The sequence below is a fragment of the Ovis aries genome, chromosome 17, assembly GCF_016772045.2.
Source record: "Ovis aries strain OAR_USU_Benz2616 breed Rambouillet chromosome 17, ARS-UI_Ramb_v3.0, whole genome shotgun sequence".
Lineage (NCBI taxonomy): Eukaryota > Metazoa > Chordata > Mammalia > Artiodactyla > Bovidae > Ovis > Ovis aries.
Genome location: NC_056070.1, coordinates 63,488,628 through 63,508,968, shown reverse-complemented (window position 1 = coordinate 63,508,968; position 20,341 = coordinate 63,488,628). Strand labels below are relative to the sequence as shown.

The following is a 20,341-nucleotide window of genomic DNA, read 5'->3' as shown; positions in this document are numbered from 1 at the left end:
GCCCAGAGAGTGGAAGGCCCTTGCCAAGAGCTGCAAAACCAGGACCTGAAGGCTCGTCTCCCACAGCACAATTCACGCATTTCTGAAGTTCCTATCACACTCAAGAAGGCCTATCAACAACTATTTATTTTAATCAGGCTCTTTTGCTATGTGGATGGCTCTGGCTGGGCTGAGGAGAGTGGGTGGCTGCTTCCCTTCTCCGCTGTGGACACAGGATGGGTGACTGGCCGTGAGCTTGGCCCAAGGGGTTGGGACCAATCACAGGCTAACTCCAGAGGATCTCACGCACAGGGCAGGGCAGGTTCTGAGGGAGATGTGAGAGGGACTTCCCTGGTGGTCCAGTGGTAAAGACTCTGTGCTTCCACTACAGAGGGGGGCAGTGCAATCCCTTGTCAGGGAACTCAGATCCTGCATGTCCTGCATGCTGCCAAAAAACTAGAAAAAAAAGGGGGGGAGGTATGCGAGCGCATGCTCTCCTGAGATGCACCAGGTGCTCTGCTCCCGAGGCCGCTCCATTTAAACTTTCATTTCCTCTCATGAGGGCAACTGTAGAAAGCAGCCCTGTCGGTATTCTTATTTAAAGCTAATCTGAGGCACAGTAAAACTTTCAAGACTTGCTGATCGGAATCAGGCAAAAGAAAGGTGTTCAGAACACTCTACCGGCAGGATCTAGGAGAGGTTTTTAGAAAGAAGATGTGAAAGCAAGGAAATCGTTTGATTGGCTGTAACTTAAGAGGTTGCCTTGTTTGGGAAAGCCCAGTTGGCTGTTTGTGAGTGCTAAATTTCATTTTCTCCAATTTGGGTGCTTTGGCTCTGGCCTAGGTTTAGGTTGACCTGCATCGGCTACGGAGGTGTCACAGCCTTCCCAGTCTAATGGGCTCCTTTTTCAATTACTTGAACATTCTTATTTCACGGATGAGGACACGGAGGCTCAGAGTGACGAAGTGACCTGTCCAGACCACACGACTGTTGTGGTGGAGGCTGCAACAGAGGTCACTCTGTTCAACCAGACTTTATACTGCATCCAGGGAAAACAGAGAATTGAATAAAAGAAGGAAGCGGGCGGGCGGGCCTTCCCTGGTGGTCTGGTGGTTAAGAGTCCAGCTTGCAATGTAGAGGACCCAAGTTTGATCCCTGGTTGGGGAACTAGGTTCCCACATGTGGCAGAGCACCTAACCCTACAAGCTACAACTAGAAGATGGGAGTGCCCGCGACTAAGACCCCAGGCAGCTAAATAAATAAAATTTAAATAAAAAAAGGAGGAAAGGGTGAAGGAAAGAATAAATGAAGACAAAAATGGGAAAATGAAAAGAGCCTGAATAAAAGAGTTAATACTTTTGCTTTTCATTTATTTTTGTCACACTGCAGAGCTTGTGGGATCTTAGCTCCCCAATCAGGGATTGAACCCAGGCTCTCGGCAGTGACAGTGGGCTGTCTTAACCATTGGACTGCCGGGGAATTTCCAATCTTTTAATTTCATTTTTTAAGAGAATAGTTGGTACATAGAATGATACACGTAGCATGTGAGTTATAAAACATACTAACAGAAGGAACACCCTTGAACCCACCACCATCCTAAAACAATAGAAAGTTGCCAATAGCTCGAACCTACTTATATCAGCGGTTCTTCGAGCTGGCTACACCTTGAACACACCTGAGGGGCTTAGACAACCACAGAGTGCTCGATGGGGTTTGTCTGGAGTCCGGTTTGGACATCTGGATTTTTCAGAGCTCTCCAGATGATTCTCTTGTGCAGCCAGGTTTGAGGGTGACTGGCTTATAATTCCCTTCCCTATTATATCCCTCTGATTTTCCCCGACGCTCACCTGCCTCCCTCAGGTAGCCATCATCCTGAATTTGGTGTAGTGAATGGATTCTTTTCCTTAGACAAGCGATGTCTGCGATTGAGCTCCCGCCCACCACGAGGGGGCATCGGAGAAAAACACAGACTTCTTTTCTTGCTCTGCGCGCCGAGTAATCGCGCTGCAGGAGGCTTGGCCCTCGCGGCGCTCCATCGCCGGCCCGTTGCCTCGGCAACGAGCGGGGAAACGGCCGGCGTAAGTGCAGCGCTGTCGGAGAGGGTCGCCGTGGCCCGGGCAGGGATTATTTGGGGCTTGCGGGACCTTGGGCCGGGGCAGTCTTGGGAAACTCCGGCGCGCAGAGAAACGTGAGTCGGGGGTTTGGGCTCGGTCGGGGGCCGGCGTTGGGGTCTGGACCCTCAGAGCTCTGCCGCAGTCGGCTCCGCGCTGGCGGGAAGCGCGCCCGCCGTCCCGGGACGCGATCGCGGGGCGCCCGGGGCTTCGGCTTCCAGTCCTCACTCGGCTCCCCGCGCGGCCTGGGTCCGACCCTTTCCTCTGTAATCTCTTTTGTTGTATGTGGCTGAGAGAGGGATGCGACTTGTTCAGAGAGCCTCCCAGCTTGTTGTTGATGGTTCATCTGGGGCCGGAATCTTCACTTTCCTCAATCCTCGTGCAAAGATTTATCCGCAGGCGGCCTATGGGGCAAAGAAAAATGTCTGTCAGGCCTGCCACAGTCTGAAGACAGATTTGACCTGGCAGTCTCAGGCTAAGCTTGACTCATAGACGCAGATCATTTTCCTCCCGGTTCGGAGGACTCTGAGTTTGTTTATTTGCCAGAAGCTCCTTGAGCACTGTCACAGCCAGGCACTGTGTAGACCCTGCACCTGGGGCAGCTTTTGGACCGGGAGTGGTTGGGGGGAGATGTCCGGAGAGACTGGTTCTGCTTTCGAGTCTCCGCCCGTGTCCCCAGATCGCCCCCTTGACCCGTGCAAATTGATTCTTCCCTCTGGGTGGTAGTTTCTCCATCTGTAAGAAGGAGGGATCTCCCTCCATGCTCATCCAGAACATTACCAGGTGTGACACCTGGAGATAGCAACCCACTCCAATATCCTTGCCTGGAGAATACTATGGACAGAGGAGCCTCGTGGGCTACAGTCCATGGGGTTGCAAAGAGTGGGACAGGACTTTGATTTCAGCAAGCGACTTTCATTTCACTTCACAGCCAGGGCATGTTGGTCCCAACAAGTACCATCTTGCAGTCTACAGAGCTTGGGCCCTCATCCCAGGCTAACATGAATTAGGCTCCCAGCTCCTGTTTAAATTTCCTCTGCTTCCTGGCTTTGTGATCTTCAAGTCATTTTACCTCTTTGAACTTCAGTTTCCTCAGCTGCCAAAAACAGCAGGGTGCTAGTAACAATGAAAAAGGTCATATAAGTCAAGGGCTTGGCCCACATCCGCATGCCTGCAGTTATCCTCTCTGTTACCTTAGGCAGAGCGCAGAAACCCTCCGTGTGCCAGTCCAGTGTCGTCAGCACTGGCTCCCTGTCTCTGCACTGCCCTTACTGATGTCAGGCTCACAGCTGGGTGCAGTCCAGGCTTCTTCAGCTAGATGATTTGGGGTCCTGGTAGCAAGTCATTTTTAAAATGCTGGTGCCTGGGAGCCTGCACTGAGATTTTTTTTTTTTTACTTAATTGGTCTGCCTTGGGGCCCAGGCTCTACCAGGAGATCCCAGTGTGCAGCCCAGGGTGAGGACCGGGCCTCAAAGGGGTGAGGAGCTGCAGCAGGCTCCTGTTCTTAGCGCTGCTGTTCTCCTCAGATGGCACTCCCCACGCTGCCCTCCTCCTGGTGCAGCCGGCGGCTCCCAGATCAGCAGGCCGCCCGACAGCGCCGCCAGGAGCAGGAGGCGCATCTTCGGCAGCAGTGGGACCAGAACAGCCGCTACTTCCAGATGTCCGACATCCGCAGCTCCAAACAGGCAGAGTGGAGCTCCAGGGCCTCCTACCAGCGGAGGTAACTGTGCGGTGAGCACCTTCCCTTAGGGCTGGAGGGCCACCTACTGCCGGGAGATGTGACTGACTCAAGGACCTGGGGGAGGGTGGCTGGCCGGCGTGGATACTTGCATGGAAATGTGATGATTTCCGTGGATACTCGCATGGCGATGTCTTTCCAACTGGAAACTGAAAAGAAGGTCAGCAGTGAAGTAACACATTTGACTGAAAAAGATAAGATGATGAGACGTGTATGTAGAATCCGGAAGTCCCCCGGTAGCCCCATTTCCCCAGGAGAGAACCACCGTGAACTGTCTGGTCCGTAACCTCCCGTACACTTCTTCATCTGTTTTTGTGTGTAAATATAGATACAAGCATACACCCATTTTTATAGAGAGAGATACATACGAAAACACGGAAGTTAAAAGCATGGGCTTTGAAGTCACACAGACCTAGATAGCAATTCTGACTATGGGCTTTGGAGTCGGACAGACCTAGATAGCAATTCTGACTGTGTCACTTGCTGTATGAATGAGCCTCAGTTTCCTCATCAGTGAAGTGGGGCTAAAACAGAACCTAATTTATAGGATTTATGTCATGACTACTATAAAAACCATCCAGGTTATGTAGTACATGGTAACTACTCAGATAATATTACCATGTGCATAGATACGCCTCTTGTACATTTCCTTGCAAGAACAAGATTCTATTATGCATAGTGGTTCTATTACCTGGCCTGTTCACTTTGGCTGGAGGACGCCTTCCCAGGTCACCATGTTCCATGTGTCTCAGCCTGTCACCCACACAGCCAGCCATGTAGCCCCTGTGCAGCTGGAAGCATCCAGGCTGATGGTGGCCCCTCTCGCCCAGCATGCATGCTTACCAGCGGGAGAAGATGAAGGAGGAGGGCAGGAAGCGTCTGGAGGCCCGACGGCAGAGACTCAGGCAGCTTCTGGTGGAGGAGCAGGACTTGCTGGCCAGACAACTGGAGGAGCTGAGGCTGAGCATGAACCTGAGGGAAGGGAGAATCCGGGAGCAGCACGGGAACCTGAAGGCGGCCCGAGAGGAGCAAAGGAAGCTGGTAACTCCGCGTAGCTCTTCAGCAGGGTGCGAAGCCCGAGTCCCCGGCCTGTCGGTGAGGCCACGAGGCGTCTCCCTCAGGGGCCGAGATGGCAGTTCACTACAGAGCCAGCTGAGAAAAGTGCTGACTCTGAGTCGTTGTTCGTGTGTATTTTCCAGGAGTCATCTTTATTCTCTTGGGCCCCTTAAATCATTATATCTGAGTCCCTTTTCTTTATTCTAGTTCTCTGGTCCCATGAAAGGCTGGGACTGGTGTATTTTAACTTAACTTCCAAAGTAGTCCTGTGTAGTGGTGGTCTCTAAGCTGTGTTTTTAAGCCTGCTGTATATTTTGAAGTAGATCTTTAGCATCTAGGACCCATTTGTAGCATCAGATTTTGGCCCCTTTTTATCACCATTATAAGAGTCATTTGTGGGAACTCCCTGGTGGTCCAGTGGTTAAGACTCCACGCTCACTGCTGAGTGCCCAGGTTCAATCCCTGATCACGGAACTAAGATCCCACAAGTCGTTTGGCGTAGCCAAAGAAATGAGTCATTTATCAGCACCTGATTGGTGTCTGTTGAGAGCCAGACACCTCCTGAGGCCCGAGGGAAGCCTGAAGGGCAGGTGCGGTGCTGGCTGCCAGTGGAGGAGCTCTTAGGCTCACCTGACTTCACTGTGGGTTACCTGAAACATGGATGGATTGGAAGAGCGATGTCAGTCTCCCCTCTTTGTGTTTTCTTGGCAGATTGCTGAACGACTTTTGTATGAACACTGGAAAAAGAACAACCCCAAACTTCGAGAGGTGAAAACCAAAGAGATCCTCCCATTGGTTTGCCTAAGTAGATGAAATCACGTTGCTCGCCTTGTTTCTAAATTTGCATCTTGTGCTGGGATGAAAGAGATCACTCCAGCCGCTTTGGAAAGAGGCTCCACACAGAAGATCTGGTTCATTTGGTTATTTAACATCTACAAGAGGCTGCAAGAGGTTGGGACATCTGATAGGAAGGGGGAAACCCAACAGTGGAGGCTGGGTAGGCAGATGGGGCCACCTGGGACAGCCTTGGGTGGCCTTCCCCTGGAGGCACCCGGGAGCGCCTGCGAGATTCTCAGCAGAGGTGCAGTGGGGCCCTGGCTGCATTTTGGGGAGCAGTAGCAGGGTCGAGGGGGCGGGAAGGGGTGATGTCAATTGAGGGGTTGCAGCTGCAGCCCAGGTGAGTGATGGTGGTCAGAACTGGAGTGGCAGGAGAAAGGGGGCAGACCCACAAGACTTTGGGGCAAGGAGAGAAGGGGGCACTGTGGCTGGGGTGACATCATTCAGCAGAGATTGGGCTACAGGGAGAGAATCCCATGACAGGAATCATTAAGTTGGTTCAGTTTACAATTTGTGTATATATTTGTATTTAGTCTATTAAGTCGTTATCTGACTCTTTGCGACCCCGTGGACTGTAGCCCACCAGGTTCCTCTCTCTGTGGAATTTCCCAGCAAGAATACTGGAGTGGGTTGCCCTTCCCTTCTCCAGGAGGGTCTTCCTGATCCAAGGATCGTACCTGGGTGTCCTGCATTGGCCGGCAGATTCTTTACCGTCTGAGCAACTTATTTGGTGGTGTTAATTTATGTGCACGTAACTACATTTAGAAGTTGCCGGTCATAATAGAGTATCTGGCTGCTCTGGTATGCCATGTGGTTAGCACTAAACCTCTCCTTGGCCACTTGTAGATTTCAGGGGCTCCTCCGAAGTCAGGTACTCAGTTGTTTATTCAGAACAATCAAGTTAGTTGCAAATGTTTATGTTTGTAAGTTGAGAAAAATTTAAAACTTGTATGAACAATTTTCCAAACAAAAGCCTTTGGACATTGTTACGATTCATTTTCTGATCCAAGAGATTCTTTAAACCCAGATCTCTTATTAATAATCCCAAATTTGTTGCATCCATTGATACAGGTGGTGTGTTTTCACAGCTGCTCCTTTGGAGAGGGAGGTTTGGGGAGCCAGGCAAAAAGCTGAGTCTGCTCCTCACCCAGGTCCTGCTGCCCTGGGGCCTGACAGGCGTTAGACCCACCACAGTTGCCTTTGAGGTTGGATTTCCATTTCAGTGTCTGCTCAGCTCCAAGGGGACTGGGCGGGAGAAAATTTTTTGACACTTTGTTCCAGTTCTTGAGATGGCTTAGAATCGCCTGGTCCTTTGGTTTTTTACTGACTTGCATTTAGACTATGTATGGTGGGGTCACCATGCACTTCCTTGTAAGATACCTGGTCACATTCCAGGCCATGGTGCGGTGCTCAGCAGTGAACATCCATCCTGTGAGCCACTGAGGAAGTTTATATTTTCTGCCTTCTCATCCTCAGATCGAATCGGACCTTCACAAGAGGCATGTGATAAACGCTTGGGAAACGCAGAAAGAGGAGAAAAAACAGGTGTGGTATGTGCTGGGAGACTCTCTCCAAGTCTTTGAATTTGTTTCTTGTTTTCCATCTTAGTGACTCCAGTCCAGAAATAGACCTTTGCCTGGTTTACTTAACACCTGTTAAAATGGAATGTCTGTTGCTCTTGCACAGACAAGAATCCCACGTGACCCCTCTCGGGACAGAATAAGACCAGGTGTCCAGGGCCGGCTGATGGTAGATGGAGTATGCATCCTTAAGGGTGTCCTGTTGCCAGTACCCTCTGGATATGATTCACATCATAAACTCTCAACCCGTGTTGACAGCAGCACTTCTGGTGATGGCAGTCCACACTTCGTGGACCCATCGCTTTGCCTCTGGATTCATTTTAGAAAGTGCTTTGTTGACTTGTGAAAGGGAAGGAACCCGGTGTCCCTGATTCCCTGCCCCGTGGCGGGCACTGTGCTCCCAGCCTCGTCTCTGAGGGCAGCACCACACCCATGGTTCCCACTGTGAGAGCTGAGCCCGGGCCTCACGGCGGATAAGTGCACAGCCTGCTCAGGTGTAGACGTGTCGGAGTGAAGAACGGGCCCTGCGGCCTGCTGACCAGCGGTGAGGTCTTCACTGGCTCCGTGTTACAGACGCTGACCCCTACGTTCCTTTGGCTCCATGCAGCAAGAAGCCGCTGAAGAGGAAAAGGAAAAACGATTTGAAAATGAGTATGAAACGGCCCGCCGGGAAGCGCTGGAACGGATGAAAGTGGAAGAGGAGAGGAGGCAGCTGGAGAGTAAGCTGCAGGCGGAGGCGCTGCGCCAGCAGATGGAGGAGCTGAAGGCGAAGGAGATGGAGGTGAGGCCGTGCCCCGGCCGCCAGGCCTCCTCACTTGCAGCCGCTCATTGTGAGGAAACAGGCATCTAAGAAGCTGCTCCGCATGGAGATGGCATCCGGGAAGTGGTTCTAAGAAGGGGAGCCACACTGGGTTCTCCTGACATGTGGTCTCACCAGTGGTTCTTCCACACTCACGCTGTGTGCCGGATTCTTGAACGCTAACCCTCGGGGGATCATACCTGTCCCCGCAGATGTGGGTAGAGGCCTGCTGTCTGAGGGCCTCAGACCCCGGAGTTCAAGGGCGCTTGGTAGACTTGACTTAGTCTGATGAGCCAGCCCACAGCTCTCCCCAGCTAGTTGTTTTGGGGTCTCGGGACAAACCATGAGGATCTTTGGTCCAGGAGGCTGTTCCAAGAATCCTGTGCCCAGCAATTCTGAGGGGAGCAGCCCCCCTCCCCAGGCCTCAGTGATTCGAGAACTGGGTCCTTTGTGCCCAAGCACTAGACTGGCTGCTGGGAATACAGCTGGGGGCTGTGTCAGGTTGGGGAGACAGAGGTTCAGTTGCAGTAAGCGTGGGCAGTGCAGGGTCATGTGGGGCAGGGTTTCATTCTTGTCGGCGGGGTTGGGAAAGACCCAGCCGGGATGACTGAGTGAGCTGGGCCAAAGGGCTTAGTGCCTTGAAAGTGGGAGGGGATCCCGGGTACCAGGTGGCCAGGCTGCCCTTGTTGCATCGTGTCTGCTAGAAAGGGAGATGAGGGATGACGAGCCTAACCGGGTTTGCTGTCCGGTAACCACAGGCCACCAAACTGAAGAAGGAGCAGGAGAATCTGCTGAAGCAGCGCTGGGAGCTGGAGAGGCTGGAGGAGGAGAGGAGGCAGATGGCAGCCTTGCGGCAGAAGGCAGACCTGGGGTACGCGTGGGAAGGCCCCCACCCTTCACCTGCCCATCCCAGACCAGCGATGCCTCTCACTTTCTCAGGCTTGCCCTGTTAACCCTGAAAGCAGAAGGGATACAGTCTGTAGAAAGTAACAGTCTAACCTCTGCAGAATTCTTTATGATCATAAACATTAAAGGCAACCCATATCTTCTCATTTCTAGACGCTTCCTGAGACACCAGTATAATGTGAAGCTCAGTAGACGCACACAGCAGATCCAAGAGGAACTGGTCAGTCTGAAGTGACAGCATGGTGTCGCTTGTACTTTCTTTTGAAAACCATGTTTTTCGTTGCTTAGTAACGGGTGCGTTCTCATGAGAAACCAAGGGTCATCCCCTCTTGACCAGCAGCCCTCGCAATCCCTGCCCCTCCCCAGAGGTGTCTGGGTATACATCTTTCTGGATATACAGTTGACCCCTGAACCACATGGGGGTTAGGGGCACTGACCCCTATGGAATTGAAAACCTGTGAACTGTTGTTTCTGCCTCAGAAACAAAGGAACTGATAGAGACTGATAAATGACTCCCTGAAGGGCAGGAAGCTAAGATAGTTTGGACAGAATCAGGACTCAAACCCCAGCTCTTTTGAGTCTGCACACTGTAATCTCTAGTCAGACGCTTCTCCCCCACTTAGTTAATATAAAGATCTGTAAAGGGAACTCCGCTCAGTACTCTGTAATTACCTGTATAGGAAAAGATTTTAAAAAGGAATGGATATATTCCATTATAACTGAATCACCTGGCCATATACGTGAAACTAACACAATATGGAAAATCAACTATATTCCAAGATAAAATAAAAATTAAAATATTAAAGATCTATAAAATAAAAATACAAGTACTATCCTGATTGACAAAAAACTGTGGTTAGTGGACTCGCCCAGTTCAAACCCACATTGTTCAGGGGCGAGCCGTACACATTCAGGGGAGTGGTGGGTTTGGGGCTTCTTGGTTTCGTTTTTGAATGCACTTGATGTGGCATTGTGCAACACAGTACCTAACAGTACACCTCAGACCTCAAGACCAGTGTTCTTAAACTGAGCTTGCCCTTTCTGGCTAGCTCAGTGTTTCTGGCAAGTATTTAGACGGACTCCCTCGCTGAGATGGGACAGGAGAGATCTCTCATCCTGGCTGGCTGTCCTCTCACAGGACAGCTGCAGGAAGCATTTTGAGCATTTCTGTAGCTTATGTCCTCTGCAGTGGAACTGCTTGCAAATTGTGTTCTAGAAAGCTGGGCTGCCAGGTGTGTCCGAGGGCAGGCTGTGCGTGTGGTGCAGAGAGTCTCTCCTGGTGGTGGGCAGAGAAAAGCTCCTGGGTGTTTGTGGCCTCTAAGGTGGCCCTGAGTGATCACACCCTGCCTTCTCTGGAAATGGCCCACGACTTCCCAGAAGACCTGCGGTCAGGGAGGAAGGCTGTTACCTGCGGTAACTGCGCTTCCTCGTCTGTCCTCTAGGAGGCGGACAAGCGCATCCTGCAGGCGCTGTTAGAGGAGGAGGAGGAGAACCAGCGTGTGCACCAGGCCCGGCGGGAGCAGGCCCTGGCCGACGTGGCCTGGATGAAGCGAGTCATTGAGGAACAGCTGGAGCTCGAGAGGGCGCGGGAGGCGGAGCTGCAGATGCTGCTGAGGTGAGAGGTGGCATCCTGATGTCCCCGTGTGCCACAGTCCCCGCAGGTCAGCAGGTCACCATGAGGGTTGTCTGCTGCTGTTGAAATGCCCGTCCTTGTTCTTCTGTGCATCGTTTGTGAGGTGCACACCTTTGCTAATGGACCTAGCTTGTGGGTGTTTCCCTTGGGTTATGTAAGGTGGAAACCACTGGGGTTTAAAGTAAGGATCTGTTCATCTGAAATCTTAGAAATTTGAAAGGAAATTGTTATAAATTATGGAGACATTGAATGCATCTTCAGTTCAGTTCAGTTCAGTTCAGTTTAGTCGCTCAGTCGTGTCCGACTCTTTGCGACCCCATGAATCGCAGCACGCCAGGCCTCCCTGTCCATCACCATCTCTCGGAGTTCACTCAGACTCACGTCCATCGAGTCAGTTGATGCCATCCAGCCATCTCATCCTCGGTTGTCCCCTTCTCCTCCTGCCCCCAGTCCCTTCCCAGCATCAGAGTCTTTTCCAATGAGTCAACTCTTTGCATGAGGTGGCCAAAGTACTGGAGTTTCAGCTTTAGCATCATTCCTTCCAAAGAAATCCCAGGGCTGATGTCCTTCAGAATGGACTGGTTGGATCTCCTTGCAGTCCAAGGGACTCTCAAGAGTCTTCTCCAACACCACAGTTCAAAAGCATCAATTCTTCGGTGCTCAGCTTTCTTCACAGTCCAACTCTCACATCCATACATGACCACAGGAAAAACCATAGCCTTGACTAGACGGACCTTAGTCGGCAAAGTAATGTCTCTGTTTTGAATATACTGTCTAGGTTGGTCATAACTTTTCTTCCAAGGAGTAAGCGTCTTTTAATTTCATGGCTGCAGTCACCATCTGCAGTGAGTTTTAGGCCTATATAAATGAGTCTGGATCCTAAAACTCCATCTGGTAGAGTGAAGTAATGGAATAACAGGTAACGCTTATTGAGCACTTACTGTGTGCCAGATGCAGTGCTGAGTGCATTACGGTCCTCCTCCTGTTTAATCCTGATGTCCAGGCTGGTGCTAGGCTCGCAGAGTACTTGGGCCACAGATAGTCAAGGCCACTCACCTGCCCGGACCACAGGGTGAGCTAGAGGGGCCGCAGAAACGTGATAGCAGAGCTCAGCCGCTGGCGTGCCCCTCCTCCTCTCCAGTCCCAGTGGTTTCATTCACTTCTGTGTTTAAATGTCCTGGGTGCATGTCATCACCAGTGCTTTCTGTAAGGAGAGGGAGTGTTAAAAAAGAGAACTTGAAAGTGCTTGCAACAGTAGTATTTTCTGTGAAGTATCCTTACCTGTAATCCATTGAAAGTTTACCTGGAGGTTGACCCCGCAGAAAGTGTACATTACCTGGCGCCCTGGAGCCGTGATTGTTCTTTGGTTCTCTTCTGCCACTGGCGGTGGTAAGGAGCCCGCTGTCATCCGCTCTGTGTCTCCCTAGGGAAGAGGCCAAGGAAGTGTGGGAAAAGAGAGAGGCAGAGTGGGCCCGGGAGAGGAGCGCTCGAGACCGGCTGATGAGCGAGGTAAGCCCGGGAGGGGCTGCAGCTCGGCTGGGCAGGTGTCTGGGGTTGGTGACCATGTGTTGACCCTGCCAAATGCTCAGGGAACAGAGTCCCCTCAGGTTATTTTGTCATCTTTTATATCACCATAAAAGTAATATGTTTACTAGAAAAAAGTTTCAGTACAGAAAAGTAAAACCGAAAAGTCACCTAGACCCCTATCATCTCCACAGCCACCATTTATTTCCTTCTGTGCTTCTGTTTCTATGCATAACATTTTTCCTACATATTACTACTATACTGAGCTATTTGATTTCTATCATTTTAATATATTATTATATCTTCTTTGTAAATATCATTTTGATGACATATCACGTGGGTAGACAATAGTTTGTTTTTCTATTCCTTTTGTGGGTCCATTTTTTTCTAATTGGAGCCTTTTAAGAAACACTGCGATGAACACCTGGTGCAGAAACCTTCTCCATATTTAGGATTTTTTCTTGGGGTGCAACACCAGAAGCGGACTAAAGAACGTGACTGTTTCATTTGCCATTTAGAAGTAGTCTGTTATAAGACACACCCCAATTCAAAGGAAGTCTTTTGGGGGAAGAAACCCTTTATTATCCATGTATTGAAAGTTATCTTAAAGTAGTTTAAAATGGATCTTGTATTCTGTGCATGCCAGCATGCTACATTTTAGAACCTGTGGGAATGTGGGTCCCAGCTGGTGCTCTTTTGGGAATACCAGATATTCTCCAGCATCTTTTGACTTTTTTCCCTCCCATTTAAAACATCCCTCCTTGTTGTGGCCACTTGTCCTGTCCAGAGAGCCTGGCTGTCTGGAATGGCAGGTGGTTCCCGAGACTGGACCGTGTTCTGGATGAATCCTCCAGAATCAAGCACAGCAGGTTTCTGCTGCTCTGAGCAGTGAATTCACAGCCACAAGGTTGGCGGGATGACCCCGACTCCTACCTCTGGCTGCCTGCGTGGCTCATGGTTCTTGCTTTTTCTGGCACTCACTGATAGGGAGTGAGAGTCATCTTGCGGCTGTGTGTCTGTGGGGATGGGGCTCCACCCCTGCCTGCTTCCGTCTCTCTGGTGCTTGGCTGTCTCCACACGCACCGTCCACGTGAACCTTGTGTGTGATGGGGACATGTGGGAAGTACAGCCAATTGTCTGGGCTGACCCTGTAGTAGGCTTGCCTGGTGCATTTGGGCCTGAGGCTGAGGATTAGGCTGGTGTCTGTGTAGCTGCTGAGTGGTCCACGGCTGGTGGAAGAGGCATCTGTTAAAGTCTAACTAAGACCTCCCCTCTTCTTTCTGTTGAGGATAGGTATTGACCGGAAGACAACAACAGATCCAGGAAAAGATTGAACAAAACCGACGGGCGCAGGAGGAATCCCTGAGACACAGAGAGAAACTTATTCAGGATCTTGAGGCGGCAAGAGAGTCAGCTCGTCGTGAGAAAGAGGAGAGTGAGGAACTGAAATCGGCCAGGAAGCAGGAGCTGGAAGCCCAGGTGGGGCTGAGCCCTGGGACGAGCGCACAGGCAGCAGGCCCTGCTGGGGTTGCTGCGCTGTCAAGGCACGGGGCTCAGGGGCCCTTGACTTACTTCCACAGCCTGGCCTGGACTTTGTCTAGGAAGCCCACAATCAGGAGCTCAGGGCATCCATTTTTGTTTCCCACTGGAACCTTGACCCTTCTGGTTGTAGGTCCAGCCCTGCTCCAGGTCCTCCATCTCCCAGGAAAGCAGTGCTTACTGTGCCTGCCCCTCACCTCTTTCCTGGTTGCCTCTGCAAGCACTTGGCTCTCTGGCCCCAAGTCTCTTTTATTCAATTCAGTACCTAACAGTTAACACAAAAGAATCTTCCAAACACGTGGCCACATCCAAAGTGTTTCACAAGGTACATATGACCACACACATAACCTCTCCGGGTCCACAAGCATCCTTCCCACGAGGGCACTGGTGCTCAGTGCTGATGCTCCAGTGAGGGGAACCCAGGCTGTCCCTCGAGATCGGAGGCAGGGTCCTGCCCGTGGCCTGTCCAGGGTGACTTTCCTCTTGGTGCCCAGGTGGCAGAGCGGCAGCTGCAGGCGTGGGAGGCAGAGCAGCAGGAGAAGGAGGAGGAAGAGGAGGCGAGGCGGGAAGAGCAGCTCACGGCTGCCCTGCTGCAGCAGGAGGCGAAGATGATGGCCAAGCAGGGCTACCGGCCCAAGGTAGGGAGCTGCCCAGCCGGCCCTGCCCTCCTGGTCCCCCGCTCACAGCCCCGGGCACAGGGCTGCTTCCCAGCACCTTGGCTCTTCCTTGCTCCTCTTCCCGTGTGTGTCTTCCTTTCCTGACCGGTAGGGAGCCTGGACGCGGTCTGTTCGATCCTTCGTCGGGCCTCAAACAGACCTTGCAGCAACTTTGCTCTGGCTCCTGCCGCTGCAGCCTGATGACTGAGGTCCCGACTGCTCTGCTGGTGCCTCGCGACCCTGTCTGGGACAGAGCAATCTGGGAAGAGGTTTGGGGCGGCTGGTGAGGGGGGGAAGGTGCAGTGGGGCTGGGTCCTAGCTGTCGGGACAGCGGTGCCCAGCTGAGCGGGTGATCGGGACCTGGGTCCCTTCCTCTCCTGCCCTCGGCACTGTGGTCACCCCCTCCCTGTCGTCTGGTCCTCTCCTTCCTTCTTTCTCTGTCTCCCCACGTACTTGAATGACCCCTGGGTCAGGACCTCAGGGGAGCACAGAGAAGCGAGGGCCATCACCCGTGCTTTGGGGGAGCTGATGAGTAAAGCACCAGGGAAGTGACGGAGGGCTCAGCAGGCACGTTGCTGCTGTCCCTCCTTGACCAGGGCCACCCTGGCACTCACGTGCTGCCAGACAGAGGCCGGCTCCTCTGGTCAGAGACTCTGGGAAGCTGATGGAGCAGAGTAGGTCGCACACCTGTTGCAGAACGCCAGTGTCCTAGCCAGCCGGGGCTCTCGAGTGCAGGGAGCAGCGTTTTCTAAACTTCCTCTACCGTGGATCAGTGCATGTCTCAGATCAGGGACTCACAGAGCCACGTGAAGTGTTACTTAGGGCTGGTACTTAACAAATCAGAGTGCCTCATTTATGGCTTAGGGTCAGAGACTTTTCAGCTGTAAAATGAAAACAGCCATTTATAAAATGGCGCTTTTAGCTATTTCTTGAGATGAGATTAATTTCTAATGCTCCAGCGACTACTGACTTAATCAGTCTTATGTTTTCTTTCTTCTCAGCCTTATGGACATCCCAGAATCGCTTGGAACTGACTTAGTTGGTGCTGGAAGAACAAAGAGTGAGGATGGTGAGGTCTCTGCTATGCTGCCGCCAGACCATTGTACAGGCTCTGTTCCAGTGTTCAGGTCGCTGTAAAATAGTTGAGTGAATGTTCAGGTCCACGATTAAATGGCGTGAGGGTCTGGCTGGACTTTAAGCTATGATGGCTATACAGGAGGCCCTTTCCTGCTTTTTTTATCCCAGAAGGGGACTTGATAGTCACACGTTGACAGTGCTGTCACAGCCTTGTGATATGTTGATAAATAATGTTAGATTCTAAATTGGTGCTAGGAGTTATAAGTTGTATCCCATGACAGGCTACGGGTTTCCTGTTGTCTCACCTCTAATTGTCCACCTCCAGTGAGGACTCTTAATTACAGATAGGAGACAGGTTTTTCAGTTTTTAAAATTGCCATTTAAATTTGTTCTATTGAAAACAAAACTTGTGGGTCTTGGTCTAGTTTATTATTTTCAGGGTTTACTAATTTAGGTCCCCAAACAATTATGTCTTGTTTTCTGGAAGAAAAGAACTATGAACCCTAAGACAGTTTGGTGGCGTCCATTGATGCTTTCTGAAAAGGTGGTGAGAAATGAGTCTTTCCTCGTTTTAGAAGCATTTTGGTAGAATTTGCATAGAGCCTTGTTGGGGGTGATGGGTGGCCCCAACATGTAACTGAGCCTCAAAAGGTCACCTGGCTGGCTAACCTTTTGGTAGGACACCTTGGGCCTCTAGTGTCTTGGATAGGGCTCAGCCATGTGCGGCCTTTTGAGATTTATGTCCCCAGAGGAAGGGGCATTGAACCTGAAGAAACTAGATCAGACTCAACTGCAGATCAGCCAAAAATGTCTCTTCTCACTGTCCTATCAATGTGACATAGTCCTAGATTAATCTCTATAAATAGCTATAAGTTCCTTGTGGCAATAATCATATTTTTATGACTTGTATTTTTTTTCACATTTTTCCTCTGAGATTTCAGTTTTCATTATATTGTGCTCAAGATTCCATATCTCAGTAAATTACAACTAATTACAGGGCTCTGTTCCAGGTTATTAAAAACCAGAGTTTATTAAAAAATCCCGAGTCTCAGGGTGGCACTGCCTTTCATTTCTATTGTGCCATAAAAACAAATGGAGCTGAGAACTACATCCTTAGCCTGGTTTTCATTTTCTTGTCTTAAATTTCTTTTGACTATGAACCCCTGAGCACTGCTTTCATTATGCATGTTCATATTTCCTCCTCTCAGATGTTCGTTAATTGTGAAATAAAGTTCTGGTTTGATGGCACTGCTTCCAAGATTTTGTCACTGTTGCTTTTAATAACTGCTGCAAAGTGGGTTGTATAGAATGATAAGAGTTTTACTGATTTAATCCACATCTCTAACAGGTCTGGATACTTTCACTTTCTTGTGTCAGTGGTATTGTCTCCGTTCTCATTTCCACTGGAACCTCTTCTAAGTAAAACTACAGGGAATTACTAGCAGTCATACATTGTCCAAGCTCCAGGATAGAACTCAAAATGGACAGAATGTCTGGTAAATAGGCACTCATGTATTTACTGATTACTTTTTATTTCCTTGAGATTTTTGTTCGTGAAGCCTGGCAGCAGTCTTATTAGCATTCAAGTTTATTACAGGGAATTCCCTGGCAGTCCAGTGGTTGGGATTCTGCAGTCTCTGTTACACTAGTTCTCTGCCCTAATATATTTAAATGTTTCCTCTCTGAACTGGGCCTCAATCTTTGTTTCCAGATTTGGAGCATCCACTGTCTTCACTATTTCTGGTGTAGCACGTACTCTTCTTAGCTCGTAATTATTGGTTGCATATATTGGTTTTATTATTTTAAGCAACTTTTCCTACTTACTGTAGAATTAACGATTTGTGGATCATTCTACAGTAGATTCTCCTGCACGGTTCAAGTTGTTACAGATGGTGTTGAAGCCACTACTCACATGTTCCGTATGTGAATGATTTTCACTCTTTTTGCTCACTCAGCACATATATCCTCTCTAGGGAGGATGTGCTGCTAGGCCTGGGGAAGTTACAAAGCTGAACAAGAACAGGGACAGGAATCAAACAAGTGCACGAATGAGCAGATGTCCCTGGCAGGCACAGAGCCAGCTGTAACTCATGGGGCTGAAGGAACCATTTGTGCAATAAACATATTCAGTGCATCCGTATTTCCTTATGGGTAAATTAATATTTACGGTTTTGACAATCTGTTTTGGGCTGCACTGGCTCTTCACTGCTGCATCCAGGTTTTTTCTGATTGTGGCCAGCAGGGTCTACTCTCTAGCTGTGGCGTGTGGGCTCTACAGTTGCGGCTCGCAGGCTCTGAGAGGGCATCGGCTCAGTAGCTGTGGCCCGCGGTCTCAGCTGCTCCCATGTGTGATCTTCCCAGACCAGGGATTGGACCTGTGTCCCCTGCACTGCCAGACGATTCTTCACCACTGGGCCACCAGGGAAGTCCCATAATGAATTTTTTTTTTTTTTTTACAATCTGGGTTTTTAGGTAGTTTTCAGTCTTCATAAAATACAGAGCATCATCATAATACCTTCAAACACATTAGCATCAGCAGTGCTTGCTGACCGTGATGAAATTTGGCCATGAAGCCACGTGGAATTTTATTTTAGGGAGTCTGACACCATCGTGTCTTCATTTTAGAGGGTTATTTACTTTATGACTTAATGTTATGATTACTCAAAAGTGCTAAAAGGTAGGGAAAAACCTACCTCAAAGGATATGCTGCTGCTAAGTCGCTTCAGTCATGTCCAACTCTGTGGGACCCCATAGACAGCAGCCCACCAGGCTCCACGGTCCCTGGGATTCTCCAGGCAAGAACACTGGAGGGGGCTGCCATTTCCTTCTCCAATGCATGAAAGTGAAAAGTGAAAGGGAAGTCGCTCAGGCGTGTCCAACTCTTCGAGACCCCATGGACTGCAGCCCACCAGGCTCCTCCATCCATGGGATTTTCCAGGCAAGAGTACCAGAGTGGGGTGCCATCGTCTTCTCCGATATAAGCATGTAATTAAAAAAAATTTTTTATTAAGACTTTATACCTTAAGTGTTTCATTTTGGGGTGCTAATGTAAATGGTATTATTTATTCATTCTAATTTGGCTTCCAGTTTTTTCTTTTAAAAACTGGGATTCTGTGAACATCCTGACACATAATTTCAGTCGCATGCATTTAGGATCATCTCTAGCTAGGCAGCTGGAAGGCCTCTCTCTCAGCCTTCCGTGATGCTGACGTGAAAGCCACGCTGTGATGCTCTCCTTGCAGTGTGGTAGTGGTTTCTTTCTCTCCCTCACTTTATTTTGGTTATTAGCTGGTTTAAAAGGCTGCAGTTCCCTTTTGTTCATTTTCTTGCCCCTAAATACCCAGTCCTCCATTTCTGTACACACTGTGTAGAGAACACTGCCCTGAACATTGAGACAGCTGAGTTGGGCAGTGTCCTCCACTCAAAAGATCAGAGTCTGACTTGAGCAGTAGTTTCCACATGTCTCCATTTGATACCGACAGAAGAGAAGAGAAATACTTATGGCAAAAAAACAAGGAATTGGAAACCAAACACAAGCTCAGCCACCCAGGTGTTCAACATTCCTTTAGAGCCCCCAGCACCCACGGTGGGCAGAGACCAGCATCCCTGCCTTCCCGCCCTGATGCTCCAAGACCAGAGGAGTGCCTCTGGGTCTGCCCCCCACCTCTGTCCAGGGTGGAGCCATCCCTCACCTCTCCTGCTTCCAGAAGGTCTGCCGTCCACTGTGTTCCTGCAGCCCACACCCTGGAAGCTCCCCTGGACAGTGAGAACCCTGTGGCTGAGCACAGGCCCTATGTGCTGACCCGCACCACTGCCACCACCAACTGGGCTGTTTCCTCATCTGCAAAATGGGAGGTCGTTTCAGTTGTGACTGTAGGAAATTGCACTTAGCCAGGGACTGCCCACAATAAGCGCCTATATAGGTAATTATGTAGGCAATTCAGCCCCTCAGAAAGGAAGGGGGCTGGGTGGGGTAGGGAAATATCGGAAGAGGTCCTGGGAGGGGAGGGCTAGGAGAGGGAAGCAGATAGCAAGGTGTGGGGCAAGAGGGGCCTAACAGCTACTCTTAGGCCATAGTGGGGTGTGTGTGTGTGTGTGCAAATTGTAAGACCAAGTTAGATTTCAAAACTACCCTGTCTGTAATGCACTGTGGGCTCCTGATGAAAGCAGGGTCTGGGAGAGAGACGGTCCTTCCAGTTGGTCCTTACAGGATAAAGGTGAGAGGAGGCTAGGCCAGGTGGGAGGGAGTTAATTACCTGGGGTTCTGAAAGGCAGAGGTGGAGAACTGGCGGGCGGCAGGCCATAGGCAATACTACAAGGACCGGGGAGGAAGGGAGAGAAGCCTGAGAGGGGACAGACAGAAGGGGGAAGACGAGTCCCAAGATGGGAAGGGGTAGGGGGGGAGAGGAGTTTCGGGGAGCAGCTGCACTGGGATGGGAGATGCGCTGAGAATTCTGGGGAGTGTGGTCAGGGAAACTGTGCTTGTAAGGGCCTGGGAGTAGGGGCGGGAGGATGAAGCCCAGCTTCCCCAGACCTCCCCTTGTCCGCAGCACCCCTCCACCAGGGAGCTGCTGTGTGGTGAGCTGCCGCGTGACCCCAGAAAGCTGTGGGGTCCGTGCCATCTCCATGGCTCTGGCCACGGGGACCGCTCCTGGACAGCCTCTCGGCACGTCACCCTCAGATGGCCCCCAACCTGTCCCTGTGGTGAGGCCAATGGCCTCTGTGTAGCCCCACAGCCAGTGGACAGTCCTTTCAGTCGGTTATTTCATAGACGCTGCGGGGGTCCTGGCACCTGGGGCTCAAGGGTAGGACACAACTTCTTGGCAAAAGAAGACTATGCCCCGGTTACTCACTCAGAGATGACGGCACTTATGCTTGGCCGGCTTTCGCCGAATTTTAAAAATTT

General features: G+C 50.5%; 1 protein-coding gene across 2 annotated transcripts; it reads left to right on the top strand.

Annotated features, from left to right (window-relative positions):
• The first annotated feature begins 2,054 nt into the window (after positions 1-2,054).
• Positions 2,055-16,693, top strand: TCHP (trichoplein keratin filament binding). 2 transcript variants are annotated; one of them, XM_004017435.6, is made up of 13 exons: positions 2,055-2,167; positions 3,617-3,810; positions 4,659-4,869; positions 5,596-5,652; positions 7,198-7,266; positions 7,909-8,082; positions 8,859-8,971; positions 9,160-9,226; positions 10,449-10,621; positions 12,067-12,148; positions 13,457-13,642; positions 14,197-14,340; positions 15,360-16,693. In XM_004017435.6, exons 2-13 carry the CDS (start codon positions 3,617-3,619, stop codon positions 15,390-15,392), a joined length of 1,503 nt encoding a protein of 500 aa, XP_004017484.3. In that variant the 5' UTR covers positions 2,055-2,167; the 3' UTR covers positions 15,393-16,693. The 2 variants fall into 2 exon arrangements, with proteins under 2 accessions (XP_004017484.3, XP_060256782.1); XM_060400799.1 differs by having other exon boundaries at positions 3,617-3,821.
• Positions 16,694-20,341: the final 3,648 nt, after the last annotated feature.